General features: G+C 52.4%; 1 protein-coding gene across 1 annotated transcript; it reads left to right on the top strand.

The window, feature by feature from the left end:
- Nucleotides 1-400: 400 nt before the first annotated feature.
- On the top strand, nt 401-9,440 carry LOC144274534 (zinc finger protein RFP-like). The gene is made up of 7 exons (XM_077833412.1): nt 401-844; nt 2,448-2,543; nt 3,563-3,793; nt 4,121-4,143; nt 4,875-4,990; nt 7,503-7,547; nt 8,914-9,440. Exons 1-7 carry the CDS (start codon nt 428-430, stop codon nt 9,438-9,440), a joined length of 1,455 nt encoding a protein of 484 aa, XP_077689538.1. The 5' UTR covers nt 401-427.
- The last annotated feature ends 7,356 nt before the right edge of the window (nt 9,441-16,796 follow it).

Below are 16,796 nucleotides of genomic sequence, written 5' to 3'. Positions count from 1 at the left end.
CCTAGGGCCCAGGCTGAGATCCCAGCACATTCCACAGGCCCCTGAGCCGCCAGCAGATGGACTCTCAGCCTCGGTCCCTGTGGTGGTGGGGGAGGCACTGGGTCATTGCCCTGGGGGAGCTGCTGGGGGAGGGAGGAGATTTAGCTCCTCTCAGACAATTTTAACAGTTCTAAAGCTTCAACTTTTTGAATCTCAGTGTCCAGTGTCATTGAATAGTTCTCATCTGACCAAAATATTGTCTGATCCCCCCAGAACTGATACATTTTTTTACCAAAGCCTCCAGGGGTGAAATTGGTTGGGTCCTTCCTGCTCAGCAAACAGCACGAGTCACTTTCAGGCAAGGAAACACCCAGTTGCTGCTGCAGGCGGGGCATAGCGTGAACTCAGGAAACGGAATCTTATCCTGTCCCACTGCACGGAGGGAGCCATGGCTGCAGCGAGTCCCATGGAAAGTCTCCAGGAGGAAGCGACATGTCCCATCTGTCTGGAGTATTTCACACACCCTGTCACTCTGGAGTGTGGGCACAATTTCTGCCGAGCCTGCATCGCCCAGTGCTGGGAGGGACCCGACACAGCCGCCTCCTGCCCTCAGTGCAGAGAAACTGTGCAACAGAGAAACCTCAGGCCCAACAGGCAGCTGGCAAATGTCGTAGAAATCACCAAGCAGCTGAGTTTCCAGGCAGCGAAGGGAGCAGGAGCGGGCGGGGTGTGTGGGGAACACCAGGAGGCTCTGAAACTGTTCTGTGAAGAGGATCAAACCCCCATCTGTGTGGTGTGCGACAGATCCCGGGCTCACCGCGCTCACAGGGTGGTTCCCATACAGGAAGCTGCCCAGGAGTACAAGGTAGGGAGTTGCTGTCCGGTCTAATGGGTAATAACTTTGGATGTTAATTACAGCTTAATGGTGTAACCCTGTCATTCTGCTGTGTGTAGCCTTCATTGCATGAAAGCTGATGGGGGGAGTTACAAGCTGTGGCTGGTATTACTGGTTGTATCAGTGTTTATTGTTATTTGCATCCCCTGGAGACCCCAGATGAGATCTGACCTCGATTGTGGGGGCCTTGCACAAAACCCAGTGAGGGCCAATCCCTGCCCTGAGCCATTTACAGTCTAACTGGACAAGACAGACAAAAGGTGGGAGGGGAAACTGAGGCATAGTGAGAGGAAGTGACTTGTCCAAGGTGACTCAGCAGATCAGTGGCAGAGCTGGATATAAAAACCTGGTTTTCCAAGGCCCAGTTCAGTGCACTAACCACTAGCTACTCTGCCCCTTTCAGCAGCACTGAGCAGTGATGAAGTGCAGAGAGTAGAAGGAAAAGACTCCTTGATACAGGTCCTAGTCCCGGCAGGGAGAGGAGGTTTCCCACTGCGATTCTGAACTCTGTGCCGCTCCATGACGGTTAAACTCAGATGCTGCCGGCCTGCACTAGAGGAGATCACTGGGCTGAACATGGTGTGGGACCCCGAGCACCTTCAGTCCACACCCACAAGGGCTCCAGTCAGCGCAGGTCCATGCCACATGCCACTGGGATCAGACTTATCTTCAGCAAAACTAACCCCTGGGCAGTGCGGACCAGTGCCACTCTGACCTGTTCTCCTGTGTTCATGGGCAAGGACCAGCCAACGTGGGTCCGTTAGTCCCACCAGGCAGCCCTTTGAAATCTGTCAGAATCCACCGCTTCTGGGGTCTTTGCTAGGGACTTTGGGGTCACTACCCAGAGGCCATTGCAAGGGAAAGGGACTAGGACAGCACTAGGGCAAACCCCAGCTGTTCTTAACACAAATCAACACATCTAATGGGGTTTGCCCTCGGCCTTAGATCAGTGCTGTCCAACCCGTCCCATCCCGAGGGGTACAGGGCTGAAAGCCAATGGAGATGGACTCCTTTGAGCATTCCAGCCTACATGGCTACCCCGGTGGCTTCTGGGGTTGGTATCACTGTTTGTTAAGTCTTCTCAAAAATGGCTTTATAGATTCACCGCCATGGGACACCAGTTTTCCACTGGTTCGACTCAATGGAGAAAGTGGATGTAATAACTTCAAACAAAACCCGCCCAATTTCCATAAATCAGGTTTCATTTCCTTGGTGTCTCTGATGTCCTACCTCTAGAAAGACCCACTGTTGTACAGAGTATTGTTGTTGGTCCCGGGATATTAGAGAGACAAGGTAGGTGAAGTAATATCTGCTTATGGCCAACTTCTATGGTGAACGACAAGCTTTCAAGCTCACACAGAGCTCTTCTTCAGGCCTGGGAAAGAATATGTTCCCCAGAGCTGAGTTGTGTTTAACTTTTTTGCCAACAGGAGCTGGGCCAGCAGAAGGTATTGCCTTACCCACCTAGTCAATCTAGGAAGACTGACTGTTATGTAGAATTTTGGGTGGAAAACACCTCATCTACCCCCTACAACCCTGAAAATAAACCCAGCAAATCATTTCTGTCTGTCAGGAAAAAATACAAGCCCATTTGAAGACTCTGAGGGAAGAGAGAGAAAAGCTGCTGGGATTGAAAGTGGCTGGAGAGGAGAGAAGCCGGGAGTATCTGGTCGGTGCCTGTTGTTCTTTGCCTGCTGGGACACGGAGCTGGGAGGGATGGTTATTGGTAGATTTCTCTGTGGCCTTGTGTGTGTTTTTCCATGATCATGGGACACTCTGTGTGTGTGTGTGTGCGTGTGTGTGTGTGGCCGTGGGCGTGCGCATATCACAAATGTTCTCTCCCTGGAGAAGGACAACAGCGTCTTCTGCAGGATCTAAGATGCATTTTAATTAATGAGTTAATTACGACCCCTTGTGGCTTTCACAAAATTTCTCCCAAACCGCACTGACTATATCCCGGTAGACACGGAGACAGCCCTTGCAGAGAGATTGGGCCCAAAGTGGGAAGCGGTAAGAAAATCCTCTCCTTTGTGATCACAGTGTAGAGTCAAGTGTCAGGATGTGAAGAATGGTGGGTTTGGAACCTCAGCCCACAGAGACTCTCATGACAACCCGACCGCTCTCCAGAGCCGGGGGGGAGGGGCTAGTGGAACTCTGGCCCACCAGCGGATCTGCCTACGAAGCTCCTGATTGGAGCAGACGTTCGGCTGCATGAATTACGCCAGCAGGAGTCACGGGAAGTTGTCCAAACAACTGAGTGAACTCCCAATCTGCTGCTGGAGTGGACCCTGACTCTGGCTTGGCCCTGGCGTTGTTCCTGACTCAGGTTTGACCTGCAGTACTGCTGTCTGACTTTGGCTTGACACTTTGCATGTGTGCCTGACTCCGACCCCAGTCCTGATCCCCCGTGTGACTCCAGACACTGATTCTGGCTCAGCCTTTGGCGTGACTTCTGAGCTCGACTGTAGCTCCAACCCTTGGTGAGATCCTGACTTTGACTCCAGCTCTGACTTCGGCTGTAGTTCCTGACTTCTGACTGCAGCTCTGAGCACTAGGCCTGATGGCTCATGGCCTGGTCTCTCCACAGATGGGTTAGAGATTGCAAAGAAACTCTCTCTTGTAAGACTGTATGAAAGGTCATCAGGCTCCATCCATGTTCCTGACCAGCCCTTTCCTTATTTCCTCTAGAAACAGACAGAAACCGAGAGGCAGAAGATTGTGTCTGAATTTCAGCAGCTGCGGCAGTTCCTGAAGGAACAAGAGCGACTCCTGCTAACCCAGCTGGAAAAGCTGGACAAGGAGATTGTGAAGATACAGAATGAAAATATCACCAAACTCTCAGAGGGGATTTCCCATCTCAGTGAGCTGATCAGTGAGATGGAGGGGAAGTGTCAGAAGCCAGCAAGTGAATTCCTGCAGGTGAGACTGAGCTAGAAACATCCCAAATCCCAACACAGGGACAGGAGAGCTCCTGAAGTACGGGCACCGGGGTCCAGCAGTCAGAAATCTCAGTGTAACTCAATGTGTGCATTGCTGAAATGTGAATGACTATTGTTCTTTGCAGACTCACAGGCACATTGATATTAGAGATGGAAAAGCCCCATTAGCTCAGTGAAACCATGGCCCCGGGGCCAGGGCAGGGCTGATTTTCCCTGTATTTGCAAAATCCCTTTCTTGGAATCCCAAGTGTGTGTCAGGTGGTACTGAGATTTTTTTTAATCTCTCTCTCCTCTCTCTCCCCTCTAGGATGTCAGAAGCACCTTGAGTAGGTACGTGGCTCTCTCTCATTCCCACACATACTTGGCAATGCTGGGGAAGAGCATGGAGATGATGTTAGCACTGCATCTCCACAGCAACATGTGTGGGGATTTTGGAAACAAATCTCTCAGATAAACTTCATCCTGAGGTTCTTACCCTGGTACAGAAGACTCTGGAATTGTCCATTCAGTGGGAAAGACTGACCTCAAGTGTTTCCTCGAGATGTCACATCCCTGGGGGAGTGGCTGCCTCAGGATTGTGGGGATGGAATATGGGCCTGTCACTACTGGGGCCCTGGTTACCATTCAGCTCAAGGCAGCAGTGGTCAAGAGTCTTTCCCACCTGAGTCTTTCCCAGCCTGAGAACTGTTTGGAGAGCTGTGTGGAATGAGCTGGGGAGGGGGGAGTTGGTGTCTCAGTTTAGTTCCTAGTGGACAGATTTCTACAGCACTTTACATAGGAACCTCCTGTCCCTCAGAGCATGGAGGCCAAAGAGTGAATTGGCCATGGAGACTCAATTCCCTTTTTGTCCCCAGATCTGATCTCACCAGACCAGAGTTGAAGAATATTAAGGAGTCCTTAAAAGGGAAGGTTGTATGGCTATGGGCTGTGTTGCACTTGCTCTGAGGCTGGGAGAAGTCGAGGAATTCGAACTCCAGGCCCATTAGAGCAGCGACTCAGTAGTAAGCACTTATAATGAGTCACTAAATGAAATATAATCATGGGAAATTGTTTCTCTCCAGGTGTGAGAAGGGGAAGTTCCAGCAGCCAGAGGAGATTTCTCCAGAACTGGAAGAGCAAGTCAGCAATTTCTCCCAGAAAACTATTGTGCTAATGGAGACTATGAGGAAGTTCAAAGGTACCCAGAAGGGATCTAGGAATGGAAATTGGGAAGAGCCTCTGAGACTGTGGGAAGAGAATGGTGCTGGTCAATTGGCTCACACTTAGATGATGCTTCTATTTAATTGCTGGGTGAGAAGGCCAGACATTTGGGTCCAAGACACACAGGTTGATTAATTCAAACCTTTGTTTGCACCAGAAACATGCTTTTCAATGACAGTTACAAAGTAAGAAAAGACTCGTAGACTTTAAGGTCAGAAGGGACCATCATGATCCATCTACTCTGACCTCCTGCACTCCTCTCAAGTGGGCCTCTCCGATCCCTCCAGCTCGTCCGAGTACTCAGCTGCTGGCAGTCCTGGTCGCCAGAGTCCTTCGTCCCGGTCAGGTTTCTCCTGACCCAGAGCCTCCCCTGGGTCAGCAGCAGGATCTGGAGGGAGCGGCCTGTGTCTGGCTCCCTCGCTGGTGCTGCGCTCACGGGGCAAAGGGCCCCGCCCTTTGTACTTCCTGTCCCACCCCTCCCTTTCCGGGGATTGGCGTAAAGTTGGTCTGGCCGCGCCCACTCAGGCTGAGAGGGTGGCTCTTTACCCTCTGGTTCGGAGGGAAGCCACCCTGGCTCCCTACAATCGGTAAATGATACGTTCCCCAGATGGCAGAGGAAGGCAAAAATAAACCCCAGAGTCTCTGGCAATTTGATTTGGTGCAAAATTGCTTCCCTATCCCAAATATGGTGGTCAGCTGGACACTGAGCATTTCAGCAAGACCCAAAAGCCAGACACCTGGGAAAGATTTCTCACTAACTCAGAGCCCTCCCCGACTCATGCCCCATCACCAGCCATTGGGGTATTTGCTATTTGCCGTCGCATATAGAAAGAAGTGCTGGTCAGTTCCCTTCTCCCGGGGCATAGGTGGGTCACGGGGGATTTCTCCTAGGAAGCTCTAATTACCCCTTAGAATGTCTGGAATATTAGACACATCCAAACTGCATATTTACTAGTTCTTCTCCAATCACCTTTGAGCGGTGTGAATATTAAGTACCTTATATAGGTCACACACTACACATGCATGAACACGTCATTGGCAGGGCTTTTTTTGTTCAAGTTATTTTCATGTTCTTGTTCTCTTCTCTGATTGGTCAATTACCACTGATTCTGCACACGTCACTTTCCCCCTTGTCTCCACACAGGGGGTATTGGACTTTGCTAACTTCTCTGTGGCTGGATGCACAGCCCCCCTCAGCCTAGCTCCAGCCCCTCAGTGCGACCCTACTGCACAGCCCCCCTCAGCCTGACTCCAGCCCTTCAGGGCCACCTCCATATTGCACAGCTCCCCACAGCCAGCACTAGCCCCTCATTGGTACCCCTCCCCCAGCTGCACAGACCCCCTCAGCCTAGCTTCCCAGGAGCAGCAGGGATGAGGGACAGTGGGAAGCCACTTCTGGGAGCCACCAGAGGTGAGTCCGTCCCCCTGAAGAATTTGTTCTGCCCTGGCCCCTGCTCACAACAGGCCCACAGCCAGAGCTTGTCCCTTTGTCCTGGTCAGGAGACAGAGGAGGTTCCCATCGACCCTGGCATCACCCCTGCCCGGAGAGGGGTGCCCTGGTCACAGTGAGAGGATGCGAAACCCTGCTCCACTGAGAGACCCCCCGCCTCTGCTTCCCACATCCTGTGACATGATGGGGGATCTCCCATGTAAGGGACACAGACAGGGGAGAGACATGGGGTAAGCGGTGTAGAGGTGGGACACACACACACAGACACACACACACACAGACACTCATCCTCCCATCAGACATATTATTTAAACAAGAAAAATAAAAAGGTAGTGACAACAATGCACTGAAATATGGTTTTAGGAGAAATATTTATTTCAATGCCACCATCCCACAAAAAAAATATTGACTGCAGCAGTGAAGGACATTCAAAAACACTCCCACAAGTTGAATTTATTGCTATTATTATTGTTTATTATTTATTAACAAGCTAAGTTATGGTTTTTTCAGTGTGGAAAATTGTGTGTTATTTTACGGGTTGAATGATGACTGAATGACATAACCCACCGCCAGTGTCCGTCACTCACTCCAGTAATTTTGACAAGTCTCCGTCGCACAACATGATGCTGCCTGACCCTGGCCAAAGGGACCAAAGTGGCTAAAGTTACTTTTATGCCAAAGTCTTTGTATGATCTGGGTCTAGGTTATGACAAAAGGCCGTGAGTGAATGAGACAAACCAACCGGAGTCTGAAGGGTGGGAGGGGATGAGGAGGGGAAAAGTAAATCTCTCTTACAGATTGTGTGTCCTGGGATGGTTGTGAGGCTGAAAGGACATTGGTTCCATTGCTGGGAGATATCTGAATGAGAGAGGAAACAGAAGGTTTCAGTTAGTTTCAATGAAATGCCTGAGTGTGTCTCTGGGCCTCTCGATCTGTTTCTCGGTCATGATGAAAACACAGTTCTATGCGTTCAGAGTGGGGACACTGTTATAAATACGAAAGTCTGAAATCTCGTCTCTTTTCTCCTTTCCCCCGCCAGACACTCTGCCGTCTGCACTGGAATCCCTAGGAGCACACAGACAGGGTGAGTTTGCAGCTGGAGATTGTCTTTACATTAGGAGAAAATTCCAGTCAAAACATCTTCATGAGATTGTAACGAAAGTTACCAACCAACTCACCAGTGGCTGTGGTACACATAGCCCTAAAAATAACCTGTTCACAGTGAGGAGATCCAGGGGCACTGGAACATGGGGGGCCGGGGGGCCAAGCTCACCCTCTTTCTAAGATGGGCATAGTTTGGGGGCAGGGGGCCGTGTTGGCCCCCCCACACTGCAAGCCTTGGGCAGGCGTGGAGCATCGCAGCGTTGGCTGTGCTTCATGGAGGGGCGGCTGATCAACTGCGCCCTGTGTAGTGCAGCTTCTTCCTGGTGCTTGTCCCTCTCAGTGGCCCCACCCCTGCTCCTCTTCCCCCCGGACCCTCCCCCTGCCCTGGGTGGTGCACGCCGGAGAGTGGACATGGGAAGGTGGAGGGTCAGGGGCTCTCCAGAGTGGCCAAGACTCCCAGCCTGGCCAGGGGTAAGGCCTAGGCGGGAAGATGAAGAGTGGGGCAGGGCCAGGGAGAGGGCAGGGCCACAGGTGTTGCGACCTAGTACCCCCCTCCCCAACTTCTGCCAAGGTGCCGGAACACCTGGGGAGATCCCAAGCTGACATCACACAAATAATCCTGACACCAACCTGAGTGCTGAGTTCATGCCCATGCTAATGAACAGAAACACTCTCCCTGAGCAGCACCCGAACAGAGCTCAATGCCCTGAGGACTGACACATCCCTCTGCTTTACCCCGGTGCAGGGGGTCTCCCCATTGCTCTTCTCCCACATCCTGCCTTTCCTCTGGGCAGGGCTGGGCTCTCCCATTGGAGCTGCTTCCTGGATTGGGGCGATCCTTTCCCTCTGATGCTGCCAGCTCCTCCCTTCTCTCTGGGCTGGGGATGGGGCTGCCTCACCGAATGCCACCTCCTACTCTCTGGTGTTAATCAGCTCTTCCCCAATGCTGCATCTTCCTCTCTCTTCCCAGCCCTGGGAGTGGAGACTGCATTAGAGGAGGGAGATTTCCTCTGGTCTTCAAAACTGGACCTGCTTCCTCTCCTTCCTCCCCACTAAAACCTTTCCTGGTGTGTCTCTCCTGCTGGGAATGGAGCAGAATCAGCAGGGGTAGCTGGGAGCTGAAGCTGATGCAAGCAAATGGGAAATTAATGAAGTGGGTCTCCTTACAGAGACTGAGGAAGTGCAGTGACATCCCTGGTCAGTCTCAGGTGCCCAGGACAGAGGCAGCTCCCTGCGATCCAGGCCTGTCCCAGCCAGAAAAGGGCTGCTGGGGAGATTGAGAAATGGCCCCAGCCTCCCCCAGGGCCGAGCTCTGCCCCTAACGCTCTAATTCTCTCTCTTCCCAGCGAATGTGACTCTGGATCCAGACACGGCTCATCCCTACCTCGTCCTGTCTGAGGGTGGGAAAAGTGTGAGATGGGCAGACACAGAGCAGGATCTGCCCGACAACCCTGAGAGATTTGACACTGAGTCCTGGGTGCTGGGCTGTGAGGGATTCACCGCGGGGAGACATTGGTGGGAGGTGGAGGCGGAGGTGGAGGTGGGGGGTGAGGGATCCTGGGCTGTGGGGGTGGCCAGAGAGTCTGTGGGGAGGAAGGGAGAGATCATTTGTAGCCCTGAGGTGGGGATCTGGGCTGTGGGGTGGGACTGGGATCATTTCCGGGCTCTCACCTCCCCTGCGACCCCCCTGACTCTGAGCTGGTCCCTCAGCAGGATCCGGGTTTGTCTGGACTGTGGCCGGGGGCAGGTGACATTTATCGGTGCTGGTGACGAGGCCCCGATCTTCACTTTCCCGCCGGGCTCCGTCCCTGGGGAGAGAATCCGCCCCTGGCTCTGGGTGGGGCCGGAATCCCGGCTCCGACTGCGTCCCTGAGCCCCACAGCAGAGGGGGGGAAACCGGAAATCAGACTCTCTAGCCGCATGGACCCCAGTGTCTATGACCTTGGAGGACTCCCATCTACCCAGCCCCTGGCCCCTCATCTCTATGACCCCTGGAAGCTCCACCCCCCACTCCCTGCAGCCCCAGGCACGGGAGGGGGAGGGGGAGGAACCCCTGGGGCTGCAGGAGGGGCAGAGGGGCCCTGAGGGGCAGAGGTGGGGGCTGGGCAGGGGGCAGAACTAACAGCCGGGCTGGGGACAGACAGAGGTGGGGGCTGGGCAGGGACCCAGCAGGAATCAATCAGGGGTTGGGGGGCTGGGGAGAAGCAGCAGCAGGGAGCGGTTTGTGCAGATCTGTGGGATTGGATCTCATGGGGTCTCCCAGCCACAGCTCCTGCCCTAAGGGCCCAAGTCACCTTTCCCTGTAACTACAGGACAGCTGGTAACCCTGTAACTGTCAGAAAAGGGGGGGAGGGGGAGACGGGTGGAGATTGACAAAAAAACCCAAACATCATATAACCTTAAAACAATCGTCACTGGGGCAGTCTCATGATTTTTTTTTAAACTCCTGAGGTTGGCAGCACTGGGGGAGGCAGGGACAGGGTGGGTTGAACCAGAGGGAATTAGAAGAAGCAGGAAGAAAAATGTGAATGAAAATAGAACAAGAATAAAGGGAGTGTCTATGAGAAATGGTGGAAAACAGAAATGAGAAGAGTGACAGGAAAATGTCCCTGACAGGGGAACCAGCCTGGGGGCAGCAAGAGGAGAAGGGATAAAATCAGGGGAAAGAAGGGAGCAGCCATGGGGGAATGATCTGTGACAGGGAGGGGAGGAGAGTGGGAGAGACACAGGAAAATAAACAGGGATCAGAAGTGAGGGTTAAAAAAAATGAGTAGAAAGGGACAGTATGGAAGGAAAGGAGCATGAGAGGGACAGAGATTTGTTCAAAGTTACTGAAAGTGACACTGTAACTCATCAATTCCCTATATTCATTCCTGGACAACTGTACTGTTGTGCCATTAAGAAAACTCTTCTCAGTGGCTGGGGAGCTCCTGGCCATGCTGTGGTTATTAAAGCTCCTTCTCGGCTCCCTTTACTTTCCACCTTTAGTTACTTACTGTAAATAAAACATTACAAACAATTCTTCATGTTTGTTCCACTTTACTGTCCCAGCTGCAGTTGTTGAGTGCAGAGTCCTGGGCTTTGCTTTCTTACTTGCTTGTGTCCCCCCAGCGCCCAGGGAATATCGAGCCCCTGGGAAGAGATTTTGGGTTTTCCTGGGATGTGTCACTCTCCAGCCTGTGCTCTGTCTCTGTCCTGTGCACACCCCTGTCAATCAGGAATTGCTCCGCTGTGCTCTGCGGAGAGGTGACTGGTTGCACAGGGAGCAATCCGTGACTTGGGGTTGCAATGCTGAGCATCACAGGGCTTAATTTGTAGGCAACCAGAAAATCATAGTCTGCAACTCTGCAAAGCTGAGTTAGGGGCCTAAACCCCCTAGACAATGCGTGGGCATCACAGGCATCTCACAGTGCAATTCACAAAAGCCAGCTCACTCGGCGGGGAGCCATCTAAGCCAGCCAATGGGAGAGGCGAGAAGGGGGGAGGGGTGTCTGAAACCCTGCCCCCTCTCACAGACAGGTGCCTAAACCAGGGCTGCAGAGGGGCATCTATGTCCGCTTAGCAACCCACAGACGGGAACCCAGCGCCTGACGTCAGGGAGCTCAGGTGCCTATGGCGTGTCTTGTTGGAATGAGGTAGGCACCTTCCTCGCTCCGCAGGACAGGTTGGCGGGGAGAAGGAGGAGGTGGTTTTGGTGATATCACCTGCCTTATAACTTTTAGCCCCATGGTGAGAGCCCTCAGCTGGCACGTGGGAGACCCAGGTTCAGTTCTCCCATCAAGCTGTGTACCAAGCTCAGGGCAAACAGTTATAAACCAGGGCACAGACCTCCCACTGGTTGTGTGTCCTGTATCTAGATTTCACCTACTAGGTATCAAGTGAGAACACTGCAGCACCATAACAGCCTGAACATGGAGTCACAGACAGTCCCCTTGGGTTCTCCGGTCTATCTTGCTACTTTTCTGCCTCCTCCCCTGCTCCATCTCCCCGCTCCCCCTGCCGGGGCTGCCACATTCCCAGCAGCAGAGTCGGGGGAGCTCCTGACCACAGTATCTCTGGTTAAAGCCACCAGCTGCTCTATCCTAGAGCCAGAGCTGGATTAGGGTTATGAGGGACCTAAGGCTAATGCAAGGGAAGGGCCTAAATATGAATTACATATTGCAAAAAAATTATGTCATCAAACATTTCTCTACATACATATTTACATATTATTTATATATGTAAAATTAACAAATTTATTCTACTCTGACGACACTCAATTCTTCCCACAGACACTTCTGAGTAAGAGGTAGCACGAGGGATGCTCCGCTGTCTTTCACTGAGGCCTCCTTCCTCCTAGGTTAGGGGTGGGCAAACTTTTTGGCCTGAGGGCCACATCGGGGTTCCGAAATGGTATGGTGGGCCGGGTGTGGCCAAGCCCCCGCCTGCTATCCAATCTCCCTGCTTTCTGCCCCACCGGACTCTTGCCCCATCCAACCCACCCGCTCCCTGTCCCCTAACTGACCCCCGGGGCACCTGCCCCCTATCCAACCCCCTGTTTGCAGCCCCCTGACTGCCCCGCCCCCTATGCACACCCCCGCCCCCTTGCTTTCCCTGCCCCCATCCAACCCTTCCTGCTCCCCATCCCATTGGGGCTTGTCTACAGTACTGCGGGAGATCGATCTAAGTTACTTAACTTCAGATATGTGAAAGGCATAGCTGAAGTCGACATACCTCGATCTCCTCGCTGCGGTGTCTTCACTGCAGTAAGTCGACAGCTGACACTCTCCCGTTGACAGGAGAGCACTCAGCGGTCGATTTATCACGTCTGGATGTGATAAATTGACCCCTGCTGAATCGATCGCTGCTTGTTGATCTGGTGGGTAGTGTAGACAAGCCCTCAGTGGGCTACTGTCCCTGTGTCTCAAGCTGATTTCAGGGTCTCCAGTGGGATATTCCCCCACCCATGTCTCAGGGACACAATGAGACGAGATCCTGCCCCCACCTCGAGCTAGGACTCCCACAAGTCAGGTGCCAGGTGGCTGGGAAGATGGGAGTCCTCCCAGCGGCGCTGAAAGCCAGTGGTCCCTACCCCAAACTTTTTACCTCACCCCCTTTACTCCTGTCCATGTCCTCCCCTCCCCCCAGAGCTGGGGCCAGGAGCAGGGCTGTGGCTGGGGTGGGGGACGTGGACAGGGGTAAGGGGCCAAGGCTGGGACCCCGCCTGTGGACTCCAGGTGAAGGGCCGTGAACAGAGCCCTGGGTATGGGCCCACAGCAGCCAGGAGCTGAGCCCCTGAGTGTGGGGCCAGCGGAAGATGGTACCCTATATCCAGAGCCCCGTGTGCAGGGCTGGCGGCAGCGGGGGTCCCGCATGCGGGGCTGGGGACAGAGCCTCAGGCGTAGGTCCAGCAGCAGCTGGGACCTGTGCGCGGGTTGGGAACAGTGCCCCAGGCGCAGGTCCAGCAGCAGCCAGGGTCCTGCGTGCGGGTTGGGAACAGTGCCCCAGGCGCAGGTCCAGCAGCAGCCAGGGTCCTGTGTGCGGGGCTGGGAAGGCGGGAACAGTCGGGACCACAGGTGCAGGGCCAGGAGCAGAGCCCCAGGTGCTGGACTGGCAGGCCCAGGACGCTGGGTACAGTGGGGCAGGCAGGACCCCACACAAAAACTGGGGGTGCTGCAGCACCCCTGCATTCCTAGTTCCGGTGCCTATGAGTCCTCCAGGGTCAAAGAGACCTGGATTACTAAGGCTAGAGAAGCTTTCATTCTCGGTGGCTGTTGGGGCTGACTGTAAGTTACCTTAGCCTGTTGTTACAGAATGGTTGGTCGGGGGGGGGGGGGGGGGGCGCGGGGGAGAGCTAGTAGTGAACTGGCTTTGACTGGCCAGGCTGGCTTGCAGCTGGATAAACAAGAAAAGAGCTAAGGAGGGCCTGAGAGGGTTAAGTGTGAGGGGAATAGAAATCAGTAGTGTTTCCTGCCAGAGCCTGCTGGTGGATGTATACACCCCCTGAGGGAGAGATGATAAAAACAACTATGAGAATTGCTTTGGACGAACAGTCTCACCTGCGGACCTAGGCCTTGTGAGTGCCCAGGAATCCCCCCTCGCTGGAGCAGCGCCTGCTATGAGCCCTCAAGGACAAGGCTGGAGGGTCCGGGACTGTCCGTAGCAGAAGGGGCATAAGCACTGATTCTTGGTTGCTGGAAAGCACGTATTTAGTAACGCGTGAAGGCTGGGAAGCTTATTATACTTTGGCAATAAAACTGGTTGTACTTATACACCTGGTGTGGCTTCATTGAGTGTATCTGAGCCCCCCTTTGGCACAACAGTGGCCTATTCCCCTCCCCCCCCGCACACACACACAATCACAGTGACACAGTGATCCCCAGAGTCCTCCTGGACCATAGAGGACAGTGACGAAAAGGTTGCACAATCCCTGGGAGCAATGAGTTTGGTTTTCTGTCTCCATCCCTCCCTGCCCCCTATGGTTTGACAGCGCAGACTCCATGCAGCCTCTGGAGTCATAGGGACGAGGGTGTCTGAGGCTAAAGAGGCTGATTTCAGGGTCCCCAGTGGGATGTTCCCCTGTGTGTCAGTCTGAGCCAGGATCCTGCCGCCACCCAGAGCCAGGGGCTGATTCTCCCGCACAGTGACAGAGGCTTGTGGGAAAGCAAAGATCAGGGCCTTGTTATCAGCACTGAAAAATGTCAGCTGCCCCCCGTTCACAGTTCAGACAAACCTGGATCAATCCCTTCCTGCTCAAAGACTTTCCGGCCACCCCTAAAACCCAGCATCACCTGCTCCCCACCTCCACTTCTCACTATTGTGTCTCCCAGGTGAATTCCTCACAGCCCAGCACACAGGGATTGGTGTCAGGTAGAGCCTGCTGTGTGCCTGCTCATATCACACCTTCCCAATCCTCAGACAGGACGAGTTGGGGATGAGCCGTGTCTGGATCCAGAGTCACTTTCGCTGGGGAATGAGAGAAAATCAGAGCATTCGGGGCAGAGCTTGGCCCTGGGGGTGTCTGGCACTGTCAAGTTTCCTTCCCCACTCTGAACTCTAGGGTACAGATGTGGGGACCTGCATGAAAGACCCCCTAAGCTTATTCTTACCAACTTACGTTAAAAACTTCCCCAAGGTACAAACTTTGCCTTGTCCTTGAACAGTATGCTGCCACCACCAAGCGCTTTAACAAAGAACCAGGGAAAAGGACCACTTGGAGTGCCTCTTCCCCCAGCTATCTCCCCAAGCCCTTACACCCCCTTTCCTGGGGAGGCTTGAGAATAAGCAAGTTAAGCACAGACCAGCTTGGATTTCTTAGGACCTTAAAAACCCAATCAGATTCTTAAAAAAACAGAACTTTAATTAAAGAAAAGATAAAAGAATCACCTCTGTAAAATCAGGATGGTAAATACCTTACAAGGTAATCAGATTCAAAACACAGAGAATCCCTCTAGGCAAAACCTTAAGTTACAAAAAGACACAAAAACAGGAATATACATTCCCTCCAGCACAGCTTATTTTACCAGCCATTAAACAAAAGAAAATCTAACACATTTTCTAGCTAGATTACTTACTAACTTTACAGGAGTTATAAGGCTTGCATTTCCTGATCTGTTCCTGGCAAAACCATAACACTGACAGACCAAAACCTTTGTTTTTCCCCCTCCAGATTTAAAACAATATTGTCCCCTCATTGGCCATTTTGGGTCAGGTGCTAGCAGGATTACCTTAGCTTCTTAACCCTTTACAGGTGAAAGGATTTTGCCTCTGGACAGGAGGGATTTTATAGCACTGTATACAGAAAGGTGGTTACCTTTCCCTTTATATTTATGACAGGGACCATTTCCTTAAGTGTCCCAGCAGCCCTGCACTTGCTGGGACAGTCCTGGATCCCAGAGAGCTACTTCAGTCCTGGGCACCTGAGGCTGAGCAGAGATGTCACTGCAGTTTCTCATTCTGTTTAATTGGAGTGACTTCCGTCCTTTCTCATTTGCTTCCAGAGGCTTCAGTCCCAGATCCCTGAGCTGGGGCTGCTCTATTCCCAGCAGCAGAGATGCAGCAAGGAAGGTGTCAGAAGCTTTTAGAGAGAAGAGAGCAAGAGGGTGCTGGTACCAGCTTAAAACCGGAGAGAAAAGCTCCCTCCCCTAAATACAGTCTCCACTTTCAAGCCAGAGAACAGAGAGGAAGGGGCAGCATTGGCGAAGAACCATTTAAGGCCAGAGAGTAGGAGGTGGCATTGGGTGGGGTAGCCCCATCCCCAGCCCAGAGAGAAGGGAGGAGCTGCCAGCATCACAGGAAGAGCATCTCCCCAGTCCAGGAAGCCATGAGCAGCTCCAATGGGGGAGCCCAGCCCTGCCCAAAGGAAAGGTGGGATGTTGGAGAACAGCCATGGCAGACACACACAGACACTGCCCTCCGAAACAGGGTGAAGGAGAGGGATGTGTCAGCCCTCAGGGGAGAGAGTTCTCTGCTCATTCCTCTCACTTTGTTGTTACAAAGGTCTGTGAATGTCTTTGAAAACACCAGGGTCAGAGTTAAGGGTGTTTGGATGCTGCTCTAGGAGTGTTTCTGTGCATCAGCTTGTTCATCACTGACGTTGGTGTCAGGATCATTTGTGTGACTTCAGCTTGGAATCTCCCTTAGTATCTGATGCTTTTATCTTTGGGGCTTTGCACATCAGGCCAGAGTTGGTTTGGTTTTTAACTTTAGCTACAATTTCAATTAGCTACTGTAACAGTATTCAAAAAAGATAGCTTCTCCACCCCAAAGAGATGCCTGAAAGAAACTTGAACAAAGGACAGTAACTACAGGGGTGTGAGTGATTGCTGGGCCCAGACTAGGAAGGAGTCTAGTCTGTGAAAGAAGCTTATTCGAACATCTCTGAGGGTGAGATTTACCTGCATTTAGTTCCCTACTGTATTACGCTTAGACTTGCATGTTTTTGTTTTATTTTGCTTGGCAATTTACTTTGTTCTGTCTGTTATTACTTGGAACCACTTAAATCCTACTTTTTATAATTAATAAAATCACTTTTTGCTTATTAATTAACCCAGAGCAAGTATTAATACCTGGGGGAGCAAACAGCTGTGCATATCTCTCTATCGGTGTTATAGAGGGCGAACAATTTATGAGTTTACCCTGTATAAGTGTGACTGGTACTTATTAACTAATTAATAGTACAGCACATAACAGGAAACTGGAGTCACATGTGATTCAAATCTCATACACCAGCAGGGCTCAAAGTATGGGC

The sequence above is a fragment of the Eretmochelys imbricata genome, chromosome 14 (assembly GCF_965152235.1).
Source record: "Eretmochelys imbricata isolate rEreImb1 chromosome 14, rEreImb1.hap1, whole genome shotgun sequence".
Classification (NCBI taxonomy): Eukaryota; Metazoa; Chordata; order Testudines; family Cheloniidae; genus Eretmochelys; species Eretmochelys imbricata.
Note: the sequence above shows the minus strand (reverse complement) of the source record. Positions and strands in the feature narration are given on the sequence as shown.